The following is a 27,964-nucleotide window of genomic DNA, read 5'->3' as shown; positions in this document are numbered from 1 at the left end:
TTCACAATTAATCCAACACTGTCGTTCTGACTTCTCTGCCAATCGTGGCATCTTCTCCTGGTGGACAGCTGGGACTTGTCATAACCACTCAACTTATATTCAACTATTTCTTACAACATATTGCTTGAATCCACTCAGACTTCTGAATGAGCACATGAGGGACACAAATCAGCTCATGAGCAGCTGGTACCTTTGGGCAGAGTTGTCTAAATCGCCATCTTTAGATGTACTTTAACTTTGGTACACCCCAGAATCAGGTCATTGAACTCTTCTGATCTCTGCTCAATGTTTACTGAGCTCCAAAAATGCACAGCAAGAGAGAGGAGCAGCCACCCCCCCAGCCTTCTGTGAGCACCGTGGTTTGTAGATACCAAACTGTTCCTGATAACTAACAAACCTGATACCAGATTGTTTCTGGTAGCTGACAAACCTGACTAATGGGAGAGTAACCGTGCTCAGTTATGAACACAAGGACAGACTCCTGGGGCTGCCAGACAGGGCACATCCCACTTCAGACCAGGTTTGTCCAGCAGAACTAAGAAATCTCAATTACAGAGCCACAAGCAGAGCAAGCAGCAGCAAGAGAAAACCCACAGCACTACAGTGGGTTAGGCAATTGGGCTTTTGTGTTTTCCCCACGAAGAAATGACAGGACTCCTGCAGAAATCACAGCAGTTTTGTGCAGTACCCACGGGGGCAGGTCATGGTGTGCCGAGGGTCAGACCCTGCTGCAGTTTCTCAGCAGATTCCTGTTCTCTGGGCTGATCCCAGGCCCACTGCAGCAGCTGCAGTTTCTCTCCTGACTCTGCTCTCAGGTACTCCCAATGCCCCTGATGGACACACTGGATTCATCCAAGTGCCAGAACTCCGAGTGCTGCTCTCAGGCAGAGCCTTTGGGATGAGGAGCTGCTGAGTCCTGCTGAGCAGTGCCCAAATCCCACCTCCCTGCAGACAAACTCCCCCACTATCTGCATCTGCTGCCTTTCAGATCCACGAGCTCAGGGCTATTCCTGGCACTGGAGAAACCCCAGGACCGCAGTGTTTGTCCCCATTTGGCAACTCAAGTCCCCAAGGAAGCAGCTAAATACACCTTTGCTAATGAACAGCAGAGACAACAGGCAACAAAAGAGGGCAGTGAAAAGCAGGTGGGGTTACCTGGCCTTTGGCTGACTCTTCTTTGCAGCAGCTTCACTTGCTTTAACTGGGTCTGGGAGTTTCGCAGGGATTGGAGAGTTCTGCAGATCCCAAAACCAACCAATTTAGTATTTTGAGGGCAGAAAACCGAGTCAGAAATAATGTGCAAAAACATCACAATAAAACAAGGAGACCTGAGAATTCCCAAAGCCATTATTCCTCATGCTGGACACATAACAAACACCTCAAAGTTCATGTCATGGGGAGACATAGCTTGGAAGGGTCTTTACAAAGGAAGAAAAGAGGGCTCCACAGCACAACCTGGGCATTTTTAAAAGACAACCAGGGGACAGTAGTGACAGAACTTACTAATGATGCTATAAAAACACATGAATAATAACACCCAAACTATCTCTTATTCATAAAGACCATAAATAAGCACCTGAACATGGGGAAAAAACCCTAAGTTTCTATTTACGTAGAAACAACAAAATAAAACGCCTGTCACAGGTGTCCATAACAACATAAGAAAATAATTGTCAGCTCTATTTTTCAGCTGAAGTCTCTAAAGACACACTAAGAAGGGGCAGATGGTTGTGTAAGGTCTGATGCAGTTCAAATGCCAAGTCCCAGCCAACAGACCCAGAACTGTTGTGTTTAAACCCAAGTGCAGGCCAAATTACACATCCTATGATGAGCGTGCCTGGAAATCAAATTGGTTTCCCAAGCACGGCCTAATTTTCCATGTTCACATGCACAAGATCTCCTGGTTGGCCTCACATTGGTGACTGGGTGAGGAGGTAAATCAGACACAAACAGAAGTAAGTATCATGAGAAACCCTGATTCCTGACCCAAAAAATCCAAACCAATCTGTGCTGTTACAAACGAACAAGAAAACCCTCCTAATTACAGAACTGGGGAACAACCAACAGAATTGAGCCAAATGCTCAATATTCAGCAACTGCCTCCCCAGCCCCTCCCAGAGCCCCCTGAGGCCACTCCTGTGTGCTCACCTGGACATTCTGCACCGGGCAGTCCTTCTTGGCCAGTTTGAATGCAAAGTAGGAGACCTGATAAATGTCAGGTCTCTTATCGGGGTCTGGCTCAAGCATATACCCTTGAAGAGACAGAGATGCTGAGATCAGAGCAGCAGGACACACAGATGCAGGGCAGCCAGCTGTGGCAGCACATCAGACTTGATACAACAAAGGACTTACTTGTCCTAAGGGTGGGGAGGCCCTGGCACAGGGTGCCCAGAGAAGCTGAGGCTGCCCCTGGATCCCTGGAAGTGTCCAGGGCCAGGTTGGACAGGGCTTGGAGCACCCTGGGATAGTGGAAGGTGCCCCTGCCCATGGCAGGGGTGGCACTGGATGGGCTTTAAGGTCCCTTGCAATTCCACAACTCTACATTTGGTACAACCAGGTGCTAACAGGGTGTCCTGTCTCCTTCAAAGCACGTGGTCAGTGCAGGCTCAGCAGGGCTGCACTGACCATGGGCTCAGCTAGAACAGGGCAGGACAGTCAGGATGGACCAGGACATATTTTCCAACAGAGCTGTGACCTGCAGCTGCTACCGAAGCCTCTGGGGCAAGGAGGGGAAATGCTGCCTGGTCAGGGAATAGCCTGGGGTGGGACTGGGCCCCTCCAAGTGAAGCCACAGGAAAAGGCCTTGATCCAGCCCCAGTGTGTCAGCAGGGCAGGAAGACAGGGCAGCCACAGGCACCACTGCAGATACCCCCACATCAGCAAAGAAAATACCAGCCTGCTCTGCAAACACATCCAACTCTGTGTGAGTCAAGACTGTGGCTAGGGAAAGAAAAAAAATCAAAAGCTTTGCTGGAAACAAGAGAGCTGCCCCAGCTTTGCCAAGAGTAGTGCATTGTACACTTAATTACACATTCACTCTAGTCAGTGGGATATTTATAAATCATTTCAGTTCTGTTTCCCAGTTCACAGAAGATGAATTCTTATCACTAGCCTAAGTCACTGTGGTCTTTTCAGTTCCTTATCCAAACAGATTTATTACTGCAGAAATACGTTTCTGCATAAATAGGCTTATTGTGCAAGTTTCTGTAGGACTCAAACCAAACGGTTGTCTGTGTTCCTGCCTTTCCACAGAGCTCACTCCAGCCTGGCCAAACAGAAATCTCTTTGTCATGACCATCTCTCCAAGAGTGATCTCCTAAGCTACCGAAAGATCACTTTAACCACCTCTGTGTGCAAGCAAGCCTCTGGAAAGGAGAGAAAAACTGATGTTTTTACTGTAGGGGCAGGGGATGTAAGAGCAAAACCCCTGTGCTGTTTTGGGCCTGTCAGTCGGTCACAGCACCGCCAGACACTCACGGATGAGGCAGTGCATGTCCTGGGAGTGCCGGGAATTGTCTGGAATGGTGAAGTTGCCATCGCAAATGGCCACCTGGCTCTCCCCGAAGGGCAGGGTGAAGTAGCACAGCTTGTACAGCAAACAGCCCAGGGCCTGCAGAGAGAGAACAGGGCAAGGATTCACCAAACTGAGGCAAGCAGGGCACAGCAGGGAGCAGGAGGTCTGCACCAACAGCCTGTGAGGGACCTGAGACAGGCACAGCTGCAGGGGAAGACAAACACATGCAGAGCTCTCCCTCGTTAGGCTGAGACACTGATCCGGGGGATTGCTCATCATCAGCTCCGCGGAGCGCGGCCCTTCGTGCCATCGAACGGGCAGAGCCTTCCTGCCACATGCTGGGAGGAAAGAGCAAAGTAACAGCACAAATAAATGGCAACCATCATCGTTAATACATCTATTCTGACAAAGAGAAACCCAAACTGTTTCTAAGATTAAGTTCAAACAACCTTTCAACTGCTATAAATAAATGCCAGGGAAGTACAGCTCATTCTGCAGGCTGCCAGGTTCTACCACCCTTGCCTCTACTGCCACGCTGCTTTTGGCAGCAAGAACCACCACCTATTGCAAAAGAAAACAGTTTTTGTACAAAGGACTAATTATGAAACACTCCCCCGATCTCAGAGGGGGGAGGCAGGAAACATTTCCTAATCCTAAGAAACTCATCATCAGCTCATCCCTTTTGTCACAGGGTTTCACAATGAAATTGCACTCTGGTTTAAAATAACCTTGATAAGATTTAAGAGGAAGAGAGGTTGCCAGCAGGACAAGCACTGGAACAGGCCTGGAAGCTGAGGCCCCACTGTGCTCACCACCACACACTGCTCCAAGTGTCACTGGAACAGAATTCCTGCCACGCCAGGAAGAGCAGAGCCTTTGGATCTCCCCCTTTCCACACTACCACAGGAAGGAGTGCAAATCCTGGTTCTCCTCTGGCTGCCTTTGAGGCCCTGTCCTTTCTCACTGTCACAGCTCCACTCCCCTCTCCACTCCCTCCAGGCCAGCAACCCTGGTCTGATCCTACAGACCCCAGTGAAACCTGCTTCCACAGGAGCTGCTGCTTCCCCAGGGCCAGCCAAGCTCGCTGAGGACACGAGACTCTCTCAGCAGATGTCACACCAGCAATTCTCCCTCTTGTAGATGCAGAACTATTGGAGATACATCAAAACTCTCTTTTTCTGCTTCTGCCATGTTACTTCCTAGCTCAGGACTCCAAAAAACACAAAACAAGCTCCCAATTAGCATTTTAAACGCTTTTAAACACGTGCTGCATTGCCAGTGCACTCGGAACAGCAGAGACTCTTCAGCACCTCTGTCCCACCCAGAGGAGCCTTTCCCCCTTGATCAGCTTAGCCAAGCCTGGATTCTACCACAGCTGGATTTTGTTCTCACCATGAAGAGCATAGCAGGATTGCCCTGATCATCAGAAACAGTGCAGAAGTTTGGCCTTTGGCCAATTTGACAACTCAGCCCTGTGTTACACAGGATCAGCACACTGCTGCTGCTGGGGGCAGGGCCATTTTCTCAGGTTTCTACCCAATTCTGACCAGAACTTTGATTTCACACACTAACAACCCAGCCCAGGCACAATGAGCCACAATATCCTGAATTTTATGGTTTAACTCTTAAGATATGAAATCACATTTTCCTTCTTCAGCCCTGGAGTTTCATCTATCTCTAAATGCAAACCATGCAGGAGGAGTACACACGTCTTCTCCACCAGCCTCCCTGCTCAGCAGGAACTCATCAGACACATCATCAGAGGAGCTCTTCATTCAGAAACTGTTCAGGCTCTTAGAAAACGAGGCCAGCCTCGTCTCCCTGCCATGGCAATGGCAGCAGCCTGGCTGGAGGATGCCCAGTGGTTCCCATACGTACCCATATGTCAGCTTTTGTAGTGATGAGTTTGCCACTGTATAGGTTGACCATCTCTGGTGCTCTGTAGGATAACGTCGTGTACCTGCAGGGGAAGGTGGATCAGGGAGTTCAAAAGGGGTGTATCAGGTATGTCATATTCCCAAATAATTCAAAATTCACTCTGTCCCTATTCATTTTAGGGAAAGGGATGCTAAAGATATCTGTCGGAAAAATCTTCGCACAGCATCACCTGCTACACACCTCAAACAATAAAACACCCCTCAAACTGCCCTGGGAAGCCAAAATAGTAACCACAATCCTTTCTAAAGCACAGAATTCACCACAAAACTGTACAGTCATTTTAAGAACCAGAACAGAAACATTCAAGGATTCAAAGCATTAACAAGGTCAGTAATCAAATGTCCTCTGCAGTGCCCTCACTGCAGGGCTGTGGCCAACTGTATTACAGAGACTGTAACTGGATATGTGGCTCCTAAAAAGCAGATTTCCACTCCTGCTCAGAGCCACTGTAAGCAAGGGAAGGGTCTCTGTGTGCCTCAAACTACAGCAAAAATCTGCCTCACCCTAACAACAACCAGAAAAGCTGGAAACTGCTCCACAGATTATGAGGCTCTTCTGACAAGATTTCCTATCAGCAGGTCTGTCATTTCTGCCTGCTGCTTACCCTGACCACAGGAGAGCATCGGCAAAGGCAAAGGTTTTGTAGGCTTAAGTGTACAAATAGGGCATTCCAAGGGGACTGCAAAGCCAGACTAGGAGCACTCTGAAAACCCCAGTCAAACAAATCTAGGAAATCCAGGCAGGTATAGCTGAATCCCAACAAAAAAGAGGCATCTGTACACATTTCTAACTAGCCAGAAAGTTGTTATTAACAGGAGTGGCAAGTTTGCAGCAGTGATGTTAAAACTAAAGCACGGCCAAGGCCCTGGGGTGTGCTCCATGCCTGATCCAGGCCTCACTGAACTGCAGGTGAACCCCCCTTCCCAAAAAGCACCAAGGGGCACCAGAGATGCTGCCGCAGCAGCTGGCAGTGCTTGGGGCAGGAGGAGGAGCTGGGTTAAACCCCTCCAGGACCTGACACTCCCCATGCAGAGCGGGGATCAGCCCCAGTCAGGGCCTGGATCTGTGGGGAGCGGGAGCTCAGGGAGGATGGGACTGTGCCATCCCTGTCTGGAGCTCGGAGAAGCCGAGACAGATGAAGGACAGAGACAGCCCGACCCTGCACAGGACAGAACAGGTCACTGCCTCGCCGAGGTGGGGCTGCTTCTCTGCATTAATCTCACTCTTCCAGGTCCAAAGCAATTACATCAAGCTCAATTTATTGTTTCACCTTTCCCCGGGCACTCATTCACCTGCAGCAGACACTGCCATGCAGCACAGCCAATCTGCTGCAACAGGCTGAGCAAAATTAATCCCAGCACAAGAAAAATTACCCTTCACATACAAACTGCAGCTGAGTTGAAAAGGCAAAGCATACTTACTTCTTGATCTCCTCCTCGACTGCATTCACCCCTTCTGTTTGAGGGTTCTGGAATTTGTTAGTAGCACTTCCAAAGTCACACAGGACATAGTGGCCACGGTCATGCAGCAGGATGTTTTCAACCTGGGAGCATCACAGACAGACACAGAACCACTCAGACAAGAAAAATATTCAGGGTTTGGTTTTTTTTTTCAGATGAGTCAAGGTTTTAAGTGCCTGAAGACATATCAGACACATCTGACACTAAAGCCTAATGTGACAGCAAAGAAAACAGGCATCAAAACTCTGTCACATCTCCTAAAATAGAAGTCAAATCATGGAAGCACAGTTGTAACACTGCCTTCCATCTTGTCACCCCTCCCTTCTCCTCCTGCAAGCACATTTCTTTGCCTTCTGTAAGACTTCAGGACAAGAACTGTGTCCCAGTGCCTTTGGAGCTCAACCTTCCTGAGCTACTGTGCCCCTGGTCTGGCATCTGAACTGGGGACAGGAAATCCAAGCTGTCCCACCTTTACAAAGGGCTGTAACTCCTCACTGTCTGTGGGGCAGAGGGGAGGCAAACAACACACACACTTCCATACTTTAGGAAATTAAAACACATCTCCAGGTCTTTGCCTGCATTTTACCTGTCCCTGAGGGTCTCATTCAAAACAAACCTCAGCTCATGCTCACTCTTATTTGCTTGTTTGCAGAGTCTGCAGTCCCTAAACAGGGGCTGTAGCAGCAGAGGCTCCCCCAGACTGCTGAGAAGACCCCTTTCTTTCAAACATTATTTGGTACCTTGAATCGGGCAACAGAAACAAATGCTGAAACAAACACCTGGGACAGCTGAAACAAAGAGAAGCAGCAGAAACCTTCTCCTCAATAGTCACAACTGTGCATTAACAAAAAATCTACCTTGCACCCACCTAAGAAAATTGCCTGTTTCAACACTGACTTAAAAAGTGTAAAACCCTGTGTTCAGATCTTTGCTTTGGCAGAGCATCCCTTGTTCCAACTCCTCATCTGTGCAGCAGCATTAACAGCATGTCCTCTCGAGGGAACACACAATTCTTCATGTCTTTATCTTCAATCAGTGTCAAACGCTCAGATGCAACAACGAGATCAAACATACTGCTCATACAGTTCAAAATAAAAAAAATCAGCACATAAGTGTTTGCTAACAGAACCCTTTGGAAGCAGAGCTCCCCATCGAGGATGGTCTTTACAAGAAGGAAAGAAAAAGAAGGAGTCAGCATTTTAAGCACTAGAAAATGCAGCCGAATTAGAGCAGCTGAGGGGGAGAATGTTGGCTTGAAACCAAGGGTTAAACACCCCCCCTTCCCCCTCTGCCATCCATCTGCTTTGAATAAAGCACTGCACACAGATGTTCTTCCCCAGCAGATCAACACTGGCAGTGTTATTCCCTGCTCCCTGCAAATACTCCTCCAGCATTTCCCCAAGAGTCCTCCCACGTTATCTGGCTGAGAAGTCTGAGGTGATTTTTCACTGAAACACCCTGTAAGGTTTGTTAAACATCAGCACGGGACTATCCAACAACCAGGTTTGAGCAGCAAATGCCAGGAGAAGGAAAAAATAAACAGCAAAAGAATTACTGCTACCCACTGCCAGGCCAGAGAAAAGTGTCTTTAAAAGAAGTATGGAGGTGTCTTCTTCTGGTCAAACACTCAGAAAGCTGCACTCCAGCTTCCAGCACGGCTGAGCACTGGTAACTCTGGCTGCAGCCTTTGACACACCCAGCACAGTCAGATTTAGACCCCAAACAAAAGACTTTAAAGGAGATGATGAGTTGTCTGAAGTTTTGCTGGTTAAGGAGTGTAGTTAGCTTCAGTCTTTCCAAAATAAATGCTGCTTTGCTAGAGCAGAACCAAAGTAATAAAAACCACTGCAGAGTAATAAAAACCACTGTGCTGGGCAGGGATGAGGACAGAGGTTTTCTTTAGCTGACGGATTCAATACCTGTGACCCTCTCCTGAGAGCAACGGCTTCAAGACCAGTGTTCCTGAGCTCAGGCAGTGATCTGGGAGGGATGTGTGACCAGGGCACACTTCCTGGCTGCTTTGCAGCACTGCCAGGTCTCTTCAGAGATGTTTCCACTTCCCTTTCTCCCCTGGCACCGCTCGCTGTTCACCTCTGAAAGCCGATGCAGCGTTTGATGGCACAGAGTGAGATCCACGCGGCGCTGACTGATTTTGGCACAGGCACACTCCTGCCATGGCCAGCACGAGGGTGTACCATGAGCAAGGGGACTGAACAATTTTACACATCACACTCGACAGATCCCTCCTAACAAATTCCAGGCAAAGGCTCGTTGGTGACGTCAGGGCAAGACTTGGCATTGCAAAGAGCGATGGAAGGCAGTGAGATGACAACAGCACAGTGGGACTGTCTGACCACAGCAGGGCTACACTGTGAGGGCTCCTGCTGGAATAAAAGCAGGAGAAACTACATCCTCATCCTGAGAGGACAACTTCCTGGGCAATGCAGAAAGTAGGGAAAGGAAGGAAGAGGTTTGGATCAACAGCATCCTCTGGGTTGACTGACACAGTTTTTGGGTGTGTCCTGCTGTGTGTCTGCTACAGAAAAAATCATCCTCGTCTGCCATCCAGTCACCTGCTCCTGCAACCAGGTGGGTTCAGACCAGCAGAAGCACCACGCACAGAAATGGGAGACCTCTCCCTGCAGAAATCAAAGCTGGTCCTAAGACGGTGCTTTGAACAACACAAGCTATGGGATGTGAGACTGGAAAGACAAGGTTCAACATGAAACAAACCATGCAAACAACTGCCACCAGGTGTGGGGTAGTTGTGTAAATGTTATCGTCAGCCCTAGGCAGATTTTTCCCTCCCTAAAGCCTGCTCCTCTGGGGTCTGACAGGTTTAGTCCTTATATAGATCCCAACTTAGCAGCAGAGACTTCCTAACCACATGATAACAGACTGCCATAAGGTTTGGCCATTTGTTCTCTGCTGTGAAAAGGCCCAGCCCAAAGATATAGGAATTGTTCTTCTTCAGAGAGGAGCAAAAAAATAAACTTCCCAGGGACTGCCCTGCAGCAGCAATGGCCTTTGAACCCTGAGGGTGAGGAAAATACGTGCAAGAACAAGCACAGGTAACCACTCAAAGCAGACCTACGGCCAGCAGGCTGACTCTGCCTCACAGGGTCCAGGCTGAGGCAGAGGCAGAGCATGAGGGCCTTCCTCGTTTTTAGGAAAAAGCAGCATCAATATACACCTGGTTTGTGGCAACCAAAGCACACAAAACTAAACATCACAGCCTGTACTGCACAGCAGGCAGTGACACAGCACCTGAATCAACCACCAGCCCAGGAGGGGACACCTGAACACACCCAGGGGTGACACAGGATCGGTTTGTGGTCCTTACTCGCAGTGCCACGTCCCCTTCTGCCTACAGACACGCTGGGTAAAGGTGCTGCTGTCCCCAGCTGCTGGTCACTTCCCACCAGCTGGGGACTGTGCCAACAGGAGGCTGCTCTGCTTCAGGCAAAGCCTTTGGGTTAATTCAAAATCAGAGCCAGAGGCCACTGAAACTCCTCTCCAGCTGCACTTGTCTGAAAGGGCTGAAAGCTCATTCACAGCCTCCCTTCTGCTGGCAGAGCTCTCCGGGCAGGAACCTCCAGCATCAGAGCAACATCAAAGAGCTGGAAGGCAAAAAAGGCCTCCAAGCCCCAGGCAGCTGCCTGCAAAGTCAACATCTGCCCCCTCTTCAGCAGGGTTATAGTCACCCAAAGATAACACCTACACGTGTCCCTTCTCACACCCAGAACTTGTACAAAACTTCTCTGGCCCTTCATCTCTCCTGGCTTTGCAACTCCCCCTTGACAATATTACATTTTAACACAAAGTCAAAATATATATAAATATTAATTCTGTGTTAGTACTTAGACCCCCAGAGGTCACCATGACAGAAACAATACACTACTCAAGCAGAAAACTTCTCCAACTTCTCCAAAGAGCCAACTCTGACTCTGGGCACAGCTTACCAAGAGTCAGGCCTTGCAAAACCTCCCCTGACCTGAGCAGGCAACAGTGGGCTGGACACCAGCCCCAACAGCCCATTTCAGCTGCAACCCAGGGCAGAAAGTAACACTCCAGATCAACTCACTAATCCAGCACAGATGTCCCAGATTTATTCCCCTGCAACACACTGAGTTCATTCTTTATCAAACCCCCCAGGGATTCATCAAAAAGGTAAGGGCAGGGGTTAATGTCAGCTGGGGAGGTTCCTGTTCCTCATCCTCTCACCCCAGTTTTCCTGACTTTTACAAACTCCTGCAAACTGCCCACAGACTTCACAGCTTTAAATCCAGGACTCAGACTGGTAGGAGATCACCCATTTCCCCCAGAAAGAGACACCGGAGTTGTTTCTGTATCCAAACCAACTGCGCAGTGGCAACACTGTCATTTCAAACATGCCAGAGCACACCAAACCCTGAGGATTTTTTCCCCTGCTCTACCTTGCTCTCCTTGGTACACGTGGCATCTTCAGTCCCTGTAAAACAATGGCCAGTGGCACAAACAAACATCTGTGAGGGCTCTGAAAATAGAACCTGCCCCACAAAGCACATCTGAATTTCAAATGCACACAGCAGCCTCCTTCTTGGCTGAATGTTTCATTCCGGCACTTTACGAGCTCGTTGAGAGCAAAGGGAACATCTTTTTGTTTGCTTGATTACAGACGTGGGATTTTTCCCAAGCTGTCCCTGCTGGCCCAGCTCTATTCCCAACTAAGCACACAGAGTTTTACAACACACTTTCATGGTCAGAGCTCCAGAGGCCACTTCCAAAAGCTCCTAAGGATTCCGGCCCCAAGGCCAACACTCCTCGAGGGCTCTTTTTAATTTGGGTCCAGGAAACAAAGTCACAGCACACTTTTTGTGAGCTACCTTCAATAAGCAGTGCTTCAGGTCACTGTGAATAATTCATCAGGTACATTCTGGCACGTGTGCAAGCCAGAATTATTCACAAACATTTGTGTTTAAGTAGATCTATAGATGGCAAACATATGGTAAGCAGCACTGAGAGGCTCATTTCTTTTTTTATCTTCCAGCAGAGAGGTGTGTTTATGCCCACTTTCCCTCATTACTAGCAAGAGAAGCACAGCACTGGGGCGTGGGCAGCTGGCAGACACGGCGAGGAGGATGCAGCCTCACTGCTGCACCCCTGGAGCCAGAGCTCACCTTCAGATCCCTGTGGATGATGGGAGTCTTGCACTGGTGCAGCCTGGCCACGGCCTCGCAGGTGTCGCAGAAGATCTGCAGGACCTCGCTCTCGGTGAAGCCGGTCTGCAGGCGCTGGTTCATCAGGTTCACCACCTGCCCCCCTGGCAGGGACAGAAGCACAGCAGGGACAGTGAGCTCTGGCCATCCCAAATCCCAGCACACACAGAGTGAGCTCTGGCCATCCCAAATCCCAGCACACACAGAGTGAGCTCTGTCCATCCCAAATCCCAGCACACACACAATAAGCTCTGGCCTCCCCAAACCCAGTCCCCCCACCATCCCTGGTCCTGGGCTGCTCCTCAAACTGGGGCTCCACAGTCAGTGCACAAAGAGTTCAAAATAAATTCACAACAAACCTTCCCAGGAGGCTGTTTGCGATGTGCTCACTCAGCTTGTTTCGTTCCCCTGCATCCCAGGGGTTTGCAGAATCTGTGGGCAGGTGTTACAGCTCACCCGGGCTCTGAGCAAACCTTCACACCAGCTCCCACAGCCCACCTTGCCCTGGCTGTGTCAGCACTCAAGTCATTCTAACTAAGCCATGTAATTTTCTGGTTTTTTTCTTCCAAATAGGACTTATTATTCCTCTAGTCAGACAGAAAAGGCTGAATTTGGGGCACCCACAGTCCACAGATTAGTCTGCCACATGTAAGCAAGAGGAGGGAGGAAGGGAGACACTCAGAAAACCCACACATGAAGTGGCTTGGCTAAAGCTGTTGACTGGCAAAGAAATTCAAAATCCATCTGTAACAAGGGAAACTCTGCAAAAACAAAAGCAAGTTTTCATGAACGAGCCCTGAATTTGTCTCAGCTTTGGGGTTTTGTTGCTGTCAAGGCCTTTCCAAAACAATCCAGAGGTTCTTTTCTCCTCTAAACACCCTAGACAGACAGAGAAAAACTCCTTTCTGAAGCTCTGGCGAAGCAGTACTGTATCATTCCACATCACAAGTGCTGGAAAACGCTCATGGTAGGAAAGAAAAGCTCAGTTTAATGAATACTACAGCTGTGAACATTTTACACTCAAAATGAATGCAGTTCTGCACACAAAGACACTGATTTGGTTTGGAAACTGTTGGCCACAAAAGGAAAGTAACAAGGGAAAATCAGCGTGTAACAACCATTGCAGTGGGAATGCTGCAGACAGCGGCCGGCGTGTGCTCAGCACAGCATCTGGCGAGAGCCACGTGAGAAATGCCACCCTGCAGCTCTCCTCCTTTCTGATGGAAGGAAAACGCCTTAGAAAGATGGATTTTACTTCATTGGCCCAAAATCTGGGTACTGCAGCTGGGGGGGGGGCATGTGAACAACTCAGGTTTGTACCTCCCTCCACAGCGGGCTCTGCACATGGAGCTGAGCAGGGACACAGCAGCACTGCCAGGCCTAGTGCTTACAACAGGTCTTGTCATGTTTAGGTTTAAGCTTAAAGAGAGCTTATGAAGTGATTCCTTCAGCAAAACTACACACAGAGTTCTTCCTTTCACCAGCAAACAAACCCAGTGCAAGGCAGTCAAGATTCCTGCATCAAGGCAAAGCAGCAAAGAGGACACGGCAGAGCAGAAACCTGGGCACACTTACACACATCTACATGTCCTTGCTACATTTGACCCCAAAGCCAGACAGGCCCAAAAATACCGATTTCCATCGGCTGCCACCATCCTAACCAGCCACAGGCTCCTGAAGTCACCTGGCCAAAACATTACTTTTGCTGAACACTCTTCCTGCAAGAGGCATTTGAGCCCAGCACATGCGTCATGTTCCAAACGCCACATCCCAGCCACAAAGATCAAAGCTTTGGGACAGCTTGAAGAGCCTGTCTGGCTACAGACAGCCAAGCAAAAAGGTCAGAGGTAAGAGGAATGCTTCTTGGCTTCCCATTATCCATTTCATGCTTCTTCCAGAACAATCCTAAGCCAGGCTGTGGATCAAAGCTTGCAATGAGACTAAAGTGAAGAAAAATTACATTCCTGGCAGTTTTAGAGGAGCCACTTCTTGTGTGGACCATTCTACAAACAGCAAGATGTATCTAAGGGTCCTCCTTCACAACAGAGGGGATCCAGAACCATCCTGGGCAGCAGCAAAGATGGTACCGATCCCATTAGCAGAGTCAACACAGCCTCACGGGTCATTCTCCACCCCCAGTCCTGGCTTTGCTTAGCTCAGAACAGCTTCCTGGCAGCTTAGGAACAGCTCTTCTTTCGAAAGGAAGATGATGTGCAAGTTCCCTGTAAGTACAGACGGACAAACCCACCCATGACCAACACGCCAGGCCCCCACTCACCCCGGCAGAAGTCCATGAGGATCAGCACTTCCCACACGTCCCCGCTGCTGACGGAGTTGATACTGGAGTCAATGTACCCCACAATGTTCTTGTGGCCAGACAGATCCCGCTGCAAGACAGACAAATTCACACCATGGACCAGCCACGTAGAGCGAGCAGCGTTTTCATCTGGCTCCTCCACACCGCACAAGCTTCTGTCACTTGGGATTAATCGTCCTGCAGAGCCTGAGCAAACCTCAGGTCTGTCCCTACCTGTTTTCCTTCCAGAAGGATCTGAGACAAACAGCAGAGGAACAGCCAACCTGATGAACTAACTTAACTTGCTCAGGACTGGTCCAGATTTTGGCACATTCCCTGAGGTGGCCCAGGCCAGGCCCCAGGAGCTGCTGGGAGCTACACGAGGGGAGAACAGGGCAGATGGTGGTGGTGGCCATGCAGGACTTGTTGGCCTCACTTGTCTCATCTCCTTCCAACTCTTCTGCTGACAAAATGTATCTCAAATCTTCACATGCTCAAAAAAACTCACTAAAACAACAAAATAAACTTTAACCTTGCTTTTAGAAGTGCTTTGTTTTAAGTAACTCAACAGATTAAAGCCCAAGTTCTCACATCAACAACTTATCACAGAATCACAGACTAGCTTGGCTTGGAAGGGACCTTAGAGATCAAGTTCCGAGCCCCTGCCATGGAGACACATGCTAAACTGCAGGGAAAAATTGCTTCTTTGGGACTGCCAGCTTCACACACGCTCCCAGCTGTGACAGCCAGCCCAGTCTGATGCTGATGCTCGGCTTCACCAGTAAAGGAAACCAAGGTTCTGCTGTAACACCGTGGGGCTGCAAAAACTGCAGTTAAGTGTAAAATAATTCCTTCTTGCAGAAAGGCTGGGAAAGAAGTAAACATTTCCTTTTAGGGATGCACTGGTTCTTCAGGACACAGACAAGTGCCTGGGATAAGATCCAGCCCAGGAGCAAGCAGCCCTGCCAGGTGAGAAGGACCCTCCTCACCCTCACTTTCCAAAGCCGTGAAGACAAGAGAAAGCAGCAAGTGAAACCCAAGTAAACAAGCTTTGTGAGCACAGCTAAACCTTTGATGTGAGATCTAATCGCACCTTTTCCCACATAGCCACAGGGATGCCAAACCAAGCCCAAAGATTCCTTGCACTATCACAAACTACTGCAGTTCACTTTAAAGGTATTAATCTAATTAAAAGCTACTTCAAAAATTACACCCAGCATTGCTACAGGTAGGAGTTTCTGATATGAAGATCATCTACCCCAAACCTGTACCTCGTACGGTGAATTCACAAAATGAGGATTTTATATTTCCTTCCCCACCTGGCAGCGGCTCTAAATGCTCATCAGTATCTTGGAATACAACTTCAAAAGTGGCACCTCCCATGTTTACCATGCTGCAAACAGGATTAGGCAAATCTATTTGGATCATCTCCATTTTGTCTTTGTTTACAGAAGCTAAGTTTAAAACAGCTATTAAAAATAGCTATCCCATCATATAAATCCTTGTGCCCAATAATCTAGAGAAACATCCCAGAGCTTATTACAAATACTTTACATTTCAAAAGCCCTGGCAGCCACTACCCCACAAATACTGTTTTAATCTACCAACCTCACTGATGCAGAGATAACCTTCATCCCAACCCAAAGGATTAGAAGATGTTGTGATATAGATTTATCTCAGGATGGAGGTGTGCCATACATGCACTGATTTCAGTTCAGAGATATCAGAATCATCAGCCTCTTCTGATCAAGTTTAAAAGGGTGAAGACTTGGGCTCTCAACTGAAAATTGATAGACTCTCAATTCTAACACCTCCAGCCATGCTCATCCCTTCAGCCCTTCCTTTGCTCATTAAACCCCTCATTTTCCTGAAATTCCCTGGGCTTTTTTCAGGTACCAGGTTTTCCCTGTCCACTGGAACTATTTATTTTTGAAACAGTTTAGTACTAGATTTTCACAACTCCAGGGGTCAGGTCTTTCCACACAAAAGCCATTTTTGCTAGGAAAATGCACAGTTTGTGACCTGATGCCAGAGTTCACAAGCAGAAGGTGACCAGGCTCCCACCCCACTGCATTCCAGTCTTCCAGGGGCCCCAGCACAGAGCAGTCACTCACCATGATCTGGATCTCTCTCTTGCAGACCTGCAGGTCGTACTCGTTATTGACGTACATCCTCTTCAGGGCACACTTCACCCCATTGCTTGTCCTCACCAGGAACACGATTGCAAAGCCACCTATGGAAGACACAAAAGCACCTGTTCATTAACAAGAAATCTCTTGCTCTTTGCTCCCAACCCTGTCCCTGCCAGGGGAGCACAGCAGGAAGAGGGAGGGCACTGAGCAGCTCCCACCACTCCACGGTGGGAATGCTCCTTCCTGTGCTCGTGTCCAGAGCTTCCAGCTCTGCCTGGATCTCTAGGAACTAAAAAGGATCCAAGGGGGTAATCTTCAACTAATGGCAATGAAGTTAACACTTAACATCTCCATAAAACAAGCAATTACACCAGTCCCTGGTCCTGCCAGACAGTCCCTCATTGCTCCGTTAATTCCCATTATGAAGAAGAAAGCTGAAGGACAGCAATGCTGCCTTGGACAGAAATCAGAGCTACACACCACCACTGAACCACCAAAGGCCTAAACTTAAAAGGCTCTGCAACTTTGAAGCATCTAAGCTACATTACAAAGCTGATTTGTGCAAGAAGCAGAAGAAACATCTCCCAGATGCGGTTTGATGTTAATGCTTTAAAATCAGGACAGAAGAATAAGGGAAAAACCCACAATTCTGTGGTCATTGCTATTAGTAAAGTCAGGACTCCCAGGATAAATTACTTGTTTCAGATGAAAGCCTTTCATCTCTGTCAGCTCTCCATCCAAATACAAAGGTTTACATTTGTAGTCCTGGCAGAAATAGGAAGCTGATGGAGGATGGAGGGATAGAGGCATCAAAAGCTTCACACCTGGCTCCAGAGATCAGAATGAATTTGGGCCGAGTGGCACAGATCCAAGTAGCCAGAAGTGCTGCACACTGGTAAAAAGGGAGGCACAATGACGCTGCTGATGCCACAACCCAACAGCACCTCATCTGTTCTCTGGCACCTTACACTGCACCAAATATTTCTTTTATGTTCAAGGACTCATAAAGGCTCAGCTCACAAGTGAGTTACGTGTCTTCAGAAGTCCCACTACAAGGAGAGCAGCAGTTACACACCACAGAAGTCAAGTCACATCCCAAAGAATTCTCCTTTTCCAAGTCTGAGCCCTTTAGGGAATCCCATTCTTCACAGGCTGCCAGAGACCACCAGATCACCGCCACACACAGCTCCACTGGACACGTTTGTGCCTCGTGGTTACCCAGCTCTTGCACGGGTTGCCCCCATCACATGACAAGTGACAAACAAAGCCACACTTGGGTAAAATTTATGGTTAAAATAGGTGGCATATGACAAGAAAAGAATGAAAAAGAGCAAAGAACCAGACAACACTGCTGTGTTTAACATACAACTCTCCCTGTTTCTTATCAATGGCTTTTACGACATAACAGCCCCTCTTCCACACCGACACAGGAGTTACACATGCAGGTAACACACCTGCCAGCACGGGAAGTGCTTGGCAGGAACCTCTCTCAGCAGGCAAACCCTCAGTTCTACCCAGCACAGTTCACCACAGGAACTAGAGCAGGGTTTTCAAGGAAGCCCCACTGACTTTTAGAAGCAGCCCCAGAGATGCAGCAGAAAGATGCAACAGAAAGAAGCAGCAAAACAAACAAAAAAACACCCACTCCTCCCCCCTTCCCAAAAAAAGCATGAAGACTTCAATAAAGGTCTTGAAAGCTATACGCAGGCTGCAAAATGGACATTCAAATTCAGAAAACTGGGACATGGCCCTGGGATGCAGCACATCACAGCTGCTCGAACCCCCTCGCAGCTCTGGAGGAGCCTCCGTGCACAGTGCTCGATTCAGACCCAAAAATAACCCTGACTCTCTCCCCGAAGCTGCTTCAAGTTGAGGATCTCAAATTACAAGTCATTTTTAAGAGTTTCTGAACCCACAGCAGTAGCCTTATTGTTCTCCCCAGCCACATTTGTCTTGTTTTTGGAGAACAAATCCGCACATCCCGCTGTGAATCTTTAGCCCAAAGGATGGCTGTGGAAAAGAGGAACACAGCGCTGCACTGATTTTTCTTCCCCCTCTTATAACCCACAATGGAGCCAGGAAGAAATAAGGGACCATAACCAACACAATTTCCCCAAACCCTACCTTCCTAACAGTCTATGTTTTTCAGAATTATTGGAGAGATCAGCCTTGGACTTCTTTTTAATTTATGTACAATACTTCCATGGATCTCAGAAAAATACCAGAGAAAACATTAAACAAGAAAAAAAACAGAAACCAAACAAAACCCCAAAGAGTTGGTTTTTCAAAGTTTATTACAGTTTCAGCCATCCTCAAAACTTTTTGGTAATCACAGAACATTTGGGTATCCCTTCCTCCCCCCAGAATGAGCAGTCACCCACAAGAAGCCCCCGCTCCACTCCAGGGGCTCAGTTCCCTTTCCCAGCTCTGGCCAGGCCAGCAGGATATGGGATCTCTGTTTACAGTGCTGTGCTCAGCAGAAAGAAACACGAGCTGAGCAGCAAAATAGATCAATTAAACTTTTTTTTTTTAAAAAAAGCAGCTCCACTAACCCTCAAGAACCTCCTCCCAAATCTTTGCTTCAGCTGAGTGGGACTGGAGCCTCTTCAGACCAACTGCTAATGCCTCATTAGCACAGGTCCCTTCCCTCCACCAGGATCCTGGGCTAATTAACAAAGTCACCTCCAGAGCACCCTCGTTAGAATATGCACATCATGCACAAGCCAACTGGCACAGAAAACTACAGTCTGTGCAAGGGAGAACACAGATAAAGCATCCCGAGAGCTCAGAGGAAAGAGACGTTCATAATATTAAAAAATAATAATAGAAATTGAGCTAATGGGTTTTGATACAGGACTCAAACGTCAACACAGACTTGTGGCCCGGAGCATCTTCCAAATGCAGCAGTGAGACAAAAATACATCAGGTGAAGCCACATCCAAGGAAGAGGAACCTGCGACATCTGCACTTACAGAAGCCACAGTAAAATTACGCCTCGTGTCCTTTTCTCCCTCACCTTTGACTCCTGCAACTTCAGCTGAAAACACCTCACATAAAGAAGATGTGCAAAACTGTTGAATTTATTTTGTCTGCAAATAAATCCACCAATGGGGTTACTTTATTATTAAGCTCCCACTGACTGCAGATTAAAGCACGACAACTTTGCTACATGTAAAAACAGCACAGCTCCCTCCGGAGAAAATGAGGATTGATTCCATCGGGGAAAACACAGCAACTTTTACACAGCAATCTAGAGGAAGTGACTGTGCCATCAGAGAAGCAAAATTTGATGACCCACACCCATCTGAGAGTTTTGCTTTCTATACAGCTCCTATGTCATCTGGTCCAACTGCTGCAATCAAAGCAGACCACAGCATTCCTTCCCAGGCTTTGACTGTACCCAGGATTTAGTCCAGAAAGGCACAACACAACCAAGAACTTCTAACTGCCCACTTCACATTTAAATCAGAAGGTGTGAAAAATACCACCTGAATTTGAATTTATCTGCATTTATTACACCTTCCGCTGCTAATTGGCTTTAGTACTCCTAATCTGGCACAGAGAATGGGACTGCAAACAGGAAAACAGCAGGAAGAGAAGGGAAAGGGAAGAAGCACAAAGGACAGCAGCTTCTTGCCTCACTCTTTGTATGTCTAGAGCCCTCTGTAAGATTCAAGTCCATCAGCAGGACACACAGGTCAGTTTTAAGATGACTAAAAACCTTCCCCTCCAACCTGGCCTCCAAAGGAAGCACTGACAGGGCAGAGAAATCAGGCCCTCGACTTTCACACAAATTTGCAGGAATGGGGCTTGGGGACATCCACAGGCTGGAGCAAACTGGAGCTACAGCAGAAATCCTGCTCCTTCCAGGAGGGTTGGGGCTGCAGGTCCTCCCAGGCCAAGGTTAGAGCTGTAGGCACATCTGCTTATGGGCTTCTTGTGCCACAACCTCTGTTAGACACTTCTATATATGTATAAAAATCAAAATAAATTAGATAGATATTTTAATTTGTATGTGTTATTTATATTTATTTATTTTTATATATACGCCTATAGATCGGTAGATAGATAGTGGCAGGGATGCCTGGCACTCCGTACCCAGAGCTGGGGAGATTTCCTGTCAAGTTCCTGCGCACAAGAGACGAATCTGGGAGCTTTGGCCCATCCTTCACCTCCCAGATGCCCAAAATGTTTATTACTGACTGCTCATGAACTGCACAAAGATAAAGAAAATGGCCACAAACTGTCGCATTGCAGAAAAGGCGCAGCATCGTAAGGCTGGGGGGCAGGTGCACACACAGGTTATTGGCCAATACACTCGAAGCATTTGAAGTACTTGAAACCTTTTTACTGGCAACTGTAGCCATCAAATTCACACCACAAAGCAGTTCAGAAGGACCCGTGCTCCTCAGGCCCCTCAGAAGCAGCACTGTTTGTAGAGCAGCCAGCAAACACAGCTCAGGTGTGACAGCAGAGGGGCAGCAGGACCCACCAGATGGCTGAGAGTGTCCCTTGGCAGCACCAGCCAGCCCACAACAGCCCAGGGAGGGACCGAGCTACCCAGCACCTGGACTGCAGCCAGCACTGCTTAACCAAGACCTTCTGATGGATTTAAGAGCTCCCCTTCACCCAGCACACAGCATTTCCAGCAGAAATGGGGCCGTTCCCAGAAGCTGGTGTGTGTCTCCCATGGGTTGCAGGGTGACGATGGCTGCAGCCCTGCCTGGCCACTGCCCACTCCACAGACAGGCTTTGCCCAGACAAGCCACCTATCTGAACTCTGTTTTTCACAGTCAGCCTCATACCCTTACCTTATCTTTTAACTGCTGACAGCTGGTTAACTCTTCCTCCCTGCCCACTGCACATCTACACCACCACCACCTCCTCAGCCTCAAGGGCTCTCAGCTTCCAGAGCTCCAGACCACAACCAATTTCTCCCTCATTATTCCAGTCCAGCCCCCAACTTGGCTAAATCTGGGTAAAGTTGAAAGGAAACAGATCAAAGACAAATTTACAAGCAATTATGACGAAGCCCTGCCAGATGCACATTACAGGACCATTTACTTCTATTCTCAGAGAACAGCAAGACAACAGCCAGGCACTGCCAGCTCCAATGTAAAAGATGATCATCCCAGGATCTGTGCAGCTCCCAGCAGCTAAGGTCAGCTCAGGAGCCTGTGCTACACGTGGCCAGGAGGATGGGTCACACACAGGCACAGCTTAGAGGCAAAGTATTCCAGGCACCAGGAACATCCCCATACCTTTGCTGGTAAAGCCTCTTTTCCAGTACACGTGTAGAAAGCAAAAGGCACGAGACCAGTGCTGGCTTCAGCTGCAACAAAATAAACAAATCCAGAGACTTGCAAGCGCCAGAAGCGACAAAAGCAAGAGCTAAGCCTGAGAGTCACCTCAGAGGACAGTTTTCCCCTACACATGTGCCTGTGGTTTAAGGTTCTGAAGGAAAGTCAACTCTCTTCCCATGCCAGCCAGCAAAAGCTAAAAAAGCATTCCCATTCTAAAACATGAGAAGTTATTTCTGTGTTCAGCCTTAAGACATATTAACACTGCTGAGCAGGCAGCACACAGCCAGCACTGGGACCACTGTCAGCTTAGAGCTTCCACCAGCTACAGCGGTTTCTCTGGGGAAACTTTTTTTGTGTCTCTTTGGCACTTTAGGCCTGACTCAACAGCATGGAAACATGGTTATCGTGCTACACACTGCTGCCTGACTGTTGTACTTGCTAAAAGGTTTTAGGATAAGCTGAAAAAATACTGGGAAGTTCCAATTATCTCCAGTCAATATAGATGCCAAAGCAATTTTCCATGCAGGTTTGTGTCAGGGCGCTGGCCAGCTGCCAGCTCTGGTAGTTATGTTTTCAGCCCTTCTGTAATTTCAGCAGGATGCAGAACTCCTCACAGCCAGGCAAGCACTTCTAAACTAGGTAAGAGCAGCTGCACAGAGCTGCACGTGATCCCTCTCAGCTCCTCCAAGGTAAGGAGATAGCGCTGTGCTGAGTTTAAGGGATTCACGTGGATTGCAAGCCTGGAATCCTCTTGCAGCCAGCAAGTCCCAGGCAGGCAGCAATGCCAACCTGCAACCAAGCACAGCACTGTTACTGCATGGAATTTGCACCAACTGATGTAATGATCAGGAAGAACCACAGAGACACAGGCTCCTTCCATCACCCTCTGGTGACAAGCACCTCCAGGGCTGCTTTTCACCAGGGCCACATAAATCAGCCGAGCTCATCAGGTGCTGAGCCGCGCTCCGGACACTCCCCCTCACCCTTCACAGACCCACCTGGTCCTTCTGGGATGGCACCACTGGGGGGTAGCAGGGAAACCACCCGAAATGGCTTGTCCTGAGAACCCCCTTCCTACCAGCACCACACCTGTACCATCACACACCATCACCTCCTCAGCCCTGCTCCAGATCTTCCCACTCACAGGTAACCTGGAACAGCAGAGAGGAAAACAAGGCACATCCACAGGCAGGTGCTGTGCCTGCCAAACAAGAGGCCCCCAGGAAAAGCCTGTTTTCATAGAATCCTAGCATATCCTAAATTGGAAGGGACCTACAAGGATCAGCCTAGTCCAACCCCTGGCCCTGCACAGGACAGCCCAAGAATCCCCCCATGTTTTGTCCATGCCAGGCCAAAATAAAGCAAGTTCACTTGCAGCCCAGACAGTGTTTGAAGCCCCAACTCAACAGACCACTTCACCAGAGTTAATCATAGTCCAGGAGTGGGGCTGGACTCTGCCCTGTGCACACACAGAAAAGCAGGCTGGATTTCATGGGATCTGCAGGACCAAAGGCCCTTCCACGAACCATCAGTGCTCCCAAAACACACTGCATTCCTGTGCTACTCAGCTATACTGATGCAACAGCCTCTGCCAGAGATAGCAGGAACACTGACAAAAGAGTAACAGCCTCATCCAAACACAGTTAGGCAGAACCTCCTCCTAAAATCCTGCTGAATGTTCCTCACAGAGACGCGAGCGCTGCTTGTCCGGGAGCAAAGGAGACACACGGCTCCATGACCTCCCAGCTGCACATCTGAGCTCTGCAAGAGCAGCTACAAAAACATCTCCATGGATGTGTTTTCCCTCTGCAAACACTGTCAAGGTTTTCCTCCAATCACATCCCTCATTTTTTTTTTCCGAGGCTATGTTGGGTTTGAGGAGGAATCGCTCCTCTCTTCAGTTAAGGCAGTCAAATCATCAGGCTTGAAACTGCCAGGTCACCAACTTCCACTTTCAAAAATAAATAAAAATCCACAGTTTCATTTTGGATTTTCTCCATCACCCTTCCACAAACAAATTAACAATACCTGGAATTACCATAGCTCCTGATAAACATTGTGAATGCCACTAAAAACTTTATTCCTCAGGGGTGAAATTCTTTTCTGAGATGGACAAACAAGATGTGGTTTTCCACTGAATTGTTCCCATCTTGCTGTATTTTAGCTCCATCTCATCCCCCTCAATGCTCTGCATGCAGACAGCCCACTGTGCTCCAGCACGGCAGCTGAGGAGAAGCCAAGTGCTGTTCAGGTGTCCCCAAAACTGCCCCGGGAACATTCAGCCTCCAGAGACAGCCAGCAAGGCATTTTAAGCTCTAGCTGTACCAGCAGGCACTCAAAATTAAGTGCTCTGCTGAACCAGGCACAAAGCCACTGCATTTGCACAATTCCAATACTTACTGATTCTTATCCATCAAGAATTATGTCATATTTTGCCTTATCTCACCAGCCAGAAGAACTTCCTTAGCACTTACCTTCCTAAGTACAAGGGCAGGCTCACTCAGGTTTTGGTTTTTTTCCCCCACAGTCAGGATGCTGCGATCCAGTTACAGGAAAATCATAGTGACTCCCTTGCATGGGGTGTTTCCAGCTCACCATTCCCAAAGCTTTACTAATACACAGTAATGTATTTTTCTCCCCAGTCACAGCCACAAGCAGCTGTCACACGGACATGGCACATTACCCATCACTGGACATCATCACCAGGCAACACCAGAATCATTTTCTCTCTGCTGCTGTCCTGAGGAAGCCATCCTGCACCTCTGACTCCTCTAACTGGAGCAACATACACCCATTAGAAAAAAAAAAAAAATTCCCCCTAGTTGTGTATATACAATATTCACTCCTTCCAATCCAAACTATTCTATGATGTGATTCTTGATCCTAAAGCACCCATGGTTTTGGGCGTTTTTTCCAGAGACAGAGATGGCTACAGCAAACCTCAGCTTTGGAGTCACTTAAAAACTGGAGTCACCACAAAGAAAAAAGGCCAAGGAAAACAGTTTGGCCAAAGTTAAACAACACAATAATCTGTAATTATTTCAGACAACAGCCAAGCTCAGCAGAGCTCTGCAAGCACATCAGGGAAAAGCTCTCCATGTGCCAGTGCTGCTCCTCTACAGCTCTCTGGGCCAGCTTTCAACAGAGGTGAAGGAATACCCTCAGCTTGGTTCCCCACACCTCCAAACCCAGGAGGAACATAGACAAGTGACTCCTCTGTAGGACAAGCAGAAGAGGTGCCCTGGGATCCTGTCCTCTGAGCACACTGGGGTGGCTGAGCTGCAGAGACCTCCAGAAAACCTTCCTGTGACTGCTGGGAAGTGCTACAGGGACCACACCACGAGTCTCGAGGAGGCTCCCCAGCAGCTCCTATAAAAAGCACCACACTGTCCCACAAACCCAGCAGTGACGGGGAGGGAAGCCAAGGAAAACAGTCCTACTGATCCTGCCTCGTGTCATGATCTGGTGTGACCCTCCACACAAGCAAATATTTGCTGGCATATTTTAATATGGGCTTTTTATTTTAATAATAGCTCCCCATGACAGGCATTAGGATTAGAGTGCTATTTTTGTGGCTATTAATCTGCACCAATGTATTCTTTCTGATGCCTTTATTCCACTCTTCCACTGCCCAGCAGGAGGATATTACTGCACATACCTGCTGAAAACACACCATTTCAAATCCCATTTTCCCTGGTTTTATGCCACTTCTGCATCACTTCTGAGCTCTTTATTTCCAGGACAGGATATTTCACCCCAAATTAAGTTTTCTGTTCCAGTATTATTCCTTGTTATTACCAAATGTGCCCACAAACCAGAGGCAGCATTGTGAAGTGTTCTACTGTGATACATAACAAGGGGTTGGAATGATCAGGATCACTGTACACTACTTTTTTTGCTTTATGAAGCATCTGCAACACCTTTAAAGTCACAGAGTGTCAGCATTAACACCTCTTAAAAAAATACAACTCCCTCATTTTGTTTTTGAAGTCGTTTGAGGTGCAATTCAGAAGGCACAGTAACGAGGCAGACTTTGCATTAGGGCTGTTAATATCCAAGATCATGAAAATATCAAAGAAAGTAAAGACAGCACTGGTACAATTTATGATTTACTGAGTTCAACCTGGAACATTATCTCTGCTCCCACTTCCTTCAGATGGAGACAGTCAGAAACACAAGCAATTTGCAAGTAGTTTCTCTGCTCTTCAAGCCATGGTGTTAAAAAGGATGCTACTAGGGTGGGATAACCTGTGATTAATAAAAAAGGGCAAAAAACTTAGAACTTGACCAGAGAACATTTGGGTCAGTTTGCCAACACATCGCTGACAGCAGCAGGGTGAGGTACAAGCCCTGCTCACCCAGCTCACACCCCTGAGACCTCCTCTCACACAGGAGCTCTGCAGCCTGGCTTCAGAAAGCAAATTTGTGCTGGAACTGCACCTTCAGGTGGTCCCAGCCCAGATCAGACCCCTCAAACCACAGCATCTCTTACTAAGAGACAGCAGCAAGTCATCCCAACAGGATGGGACTGAAGGGTTCACCTTCTCCTGACATTTTGGGTACGGCAGAACATGTTACCAACAGGAAGAAACATTTTTAGAGGTTTCCCAGCACTGCCAGGTACCACAAAGAATTTCACCTGACTCAGCCTCTCTCTGGCAGGACTGACACTGCCCACAGTCTCCCCCCAGCACATCCTCTAACCTGTTCTTTCACCACTCTACTCACACTCCCCACATGCTCTGCAGCAATTCATTCCTGGGTGCTGTCACCCTGTCATCACCAGGAAGCCTCACCAAAATCTCCACTGGATCTCAACCCCAAGTTCTTCCCCTACACGCCAATGTAGCTATAACCAATCTTTTCTCCACAACCTTCTGGGCAGCTGGAAGCATGCTATAGAGTCTTTTCCAGATTATCCAGCACAAGAAGACTAGAAGGACTCAAAGCAGTGGTGGTTGTACTAATGTTCTCCTTTGTGTTTGCATTTTGTTGTTTCAGTACTACATGTTGGAGAGACACGACACTTGGGGTTTGGGATTTAATTAGTGTCTATGACTCACTCTCCCACCCAATTCCATAATCCTCTGGTTACATTAGGGTATTTACATGTCATTTTATGTCCATATAAGTGAAGAATAATCACCCTCAAGTTGCAGGCACAGAAAACACACAACCTGTCCCAAGGCACAGGCTTGCATCACTTTGCAGGAGTAAATGGACAAAACTGGTGTTTGCTCCCCACAACCCAGGCTAAAAAACCAGGATTGTCTTTACATGGGCTAAATTGTGTCACCAGTCTGCAAGCTGAAGCACAAAGCACTGACAGCGTGTTCTCAGCCACAGGCTCACACACAGACCCACAGGTGTGAGTGGCACCTGCACAGCTGTCTGAAGGTGGCAGTGAGGACAGAGGTGACGTGTGGGACACACCGCACACCCAACAGCAGCAGCGGGCTCTGTTCCAGGGGGGCCTGAATGTGGATCTCCTGGTCTTCCTACACCCAAATGTCTGTAAACAGTGCATGTGTTTGTGTACATGTGTGTTATAAACCAGGGTCCAGTTCTGGACAAGAACAAAACAAATCCTCATCCCCTGCCAACAGCCTCCCCAGCTGAGAACAGCAGATAATAACACTAAATTAAACAGGGCCTCTCTCAGCCCAGATTTTCTACCTCAAAGGAAATAACAAGCTTTACTTAGTTGGTTTTTGTCGTATTTTTTTAAGTCCCTTGACTTATCTACAGCATAACATGCAAAGTTTAAGGGACTACTTCAATCTAAAGGCCTGTCCCAGCATCTCCCAGAGCAGTATCTGGAGCAAGCTATTTCAAGGAGTTCTGCTTATCAGCAACACAAACCACTGGTCTCTGCAGGGCAGACAGGAGGCCTCTGGGCAGTGCTGCTCTCCTTCAGCTCAGGGCTCTAGACCACCAAGACACAAGTCCTTACCGTGTAGACAGGTCTGAAAGCTACAGAGCACAGAGACTGCAGAAAACACTGTACCACACTTCCATCACAGCCCCTGGGAAGCTCCCCACGTTCATTTCCAAGAGGAGAGATACAGCTCTCAGTGTCTGACCTCACCATATTCACCTGTACAGGGAGTCAAACACACTAAA

General features: G+C 48.1%; 1 protein-coding gene across 13 annotated transcripts in view; it reads right to left on the bottom strand.

Moving 5' to 3' along the window:
• AAK1 (AP2 associated kinase 1) overlaps positions 1 to 27,964 on the bottom strand; it is a 72,100-nt gene that overhangs the window by 30,740 nt on the left and 13,396 nt on the right. For all 13 annotated transcript variants that reach the window (XM_069035450.1, XM_069035454.1, XM_069035451.1 and 10 more), the window contains exons 3-10: positions 16,521 to 16,639; positions 14,389 to 14,497; positions 12,072 to 12,214; positions 6,874 to 6,995; positions 5,393 to 5,474; positions 3,478 to 3,610; positions 2,149 to 2,252; positions 1,156 to 1,235 (exon numbers count right to left, since the gene is read on the bottom strand). In XM_069035450.1, the coding sequence (XP_068891551.1) occupies positions 1,156 to 1,235; positions 2,149 to 2,252; positions 3,478 to 3,610; positions 5,393 to 5,474; positions 6,874 to 6,995; positions 12,072 to 12,214; positions 14,389 to 14,497; positions 16,521 to 16,639 (892 nt within the window). The remainder of the gene's footprint in view (positions 1 to 1,155; positions 1,236 to 2,148; positions 2,253 to 3,477; positions 3,611 to 5,392; positions 5,475 to 6,873; positions 6,996 to 12,071; positions 12,215 to 14,388; positions 14,498 to 16,520; positions 16,640 to 27,964) is intronic.

Source organism: Aphelocoma coerulescens, chromosome 22 (assembly GCF_041296385.1).
Source record: "Aphelocoma coerulescens isolate FSJ_1873_10779 chromosome 22, UR_Acoe_1.0, whole genome shotgun sequence".
Lineage (NCBI taxonomy): Eukaryota > Metazoa > Chordata > Aves > Passeriformes > Corvidae > Aphelocoma > Aphelocoma coerulescens.
The sequence above is the reverse complement of the archived record's forward strand: the minus strand, read 5'-3'. Positions and strand labels throughout refer to the sequence as shown.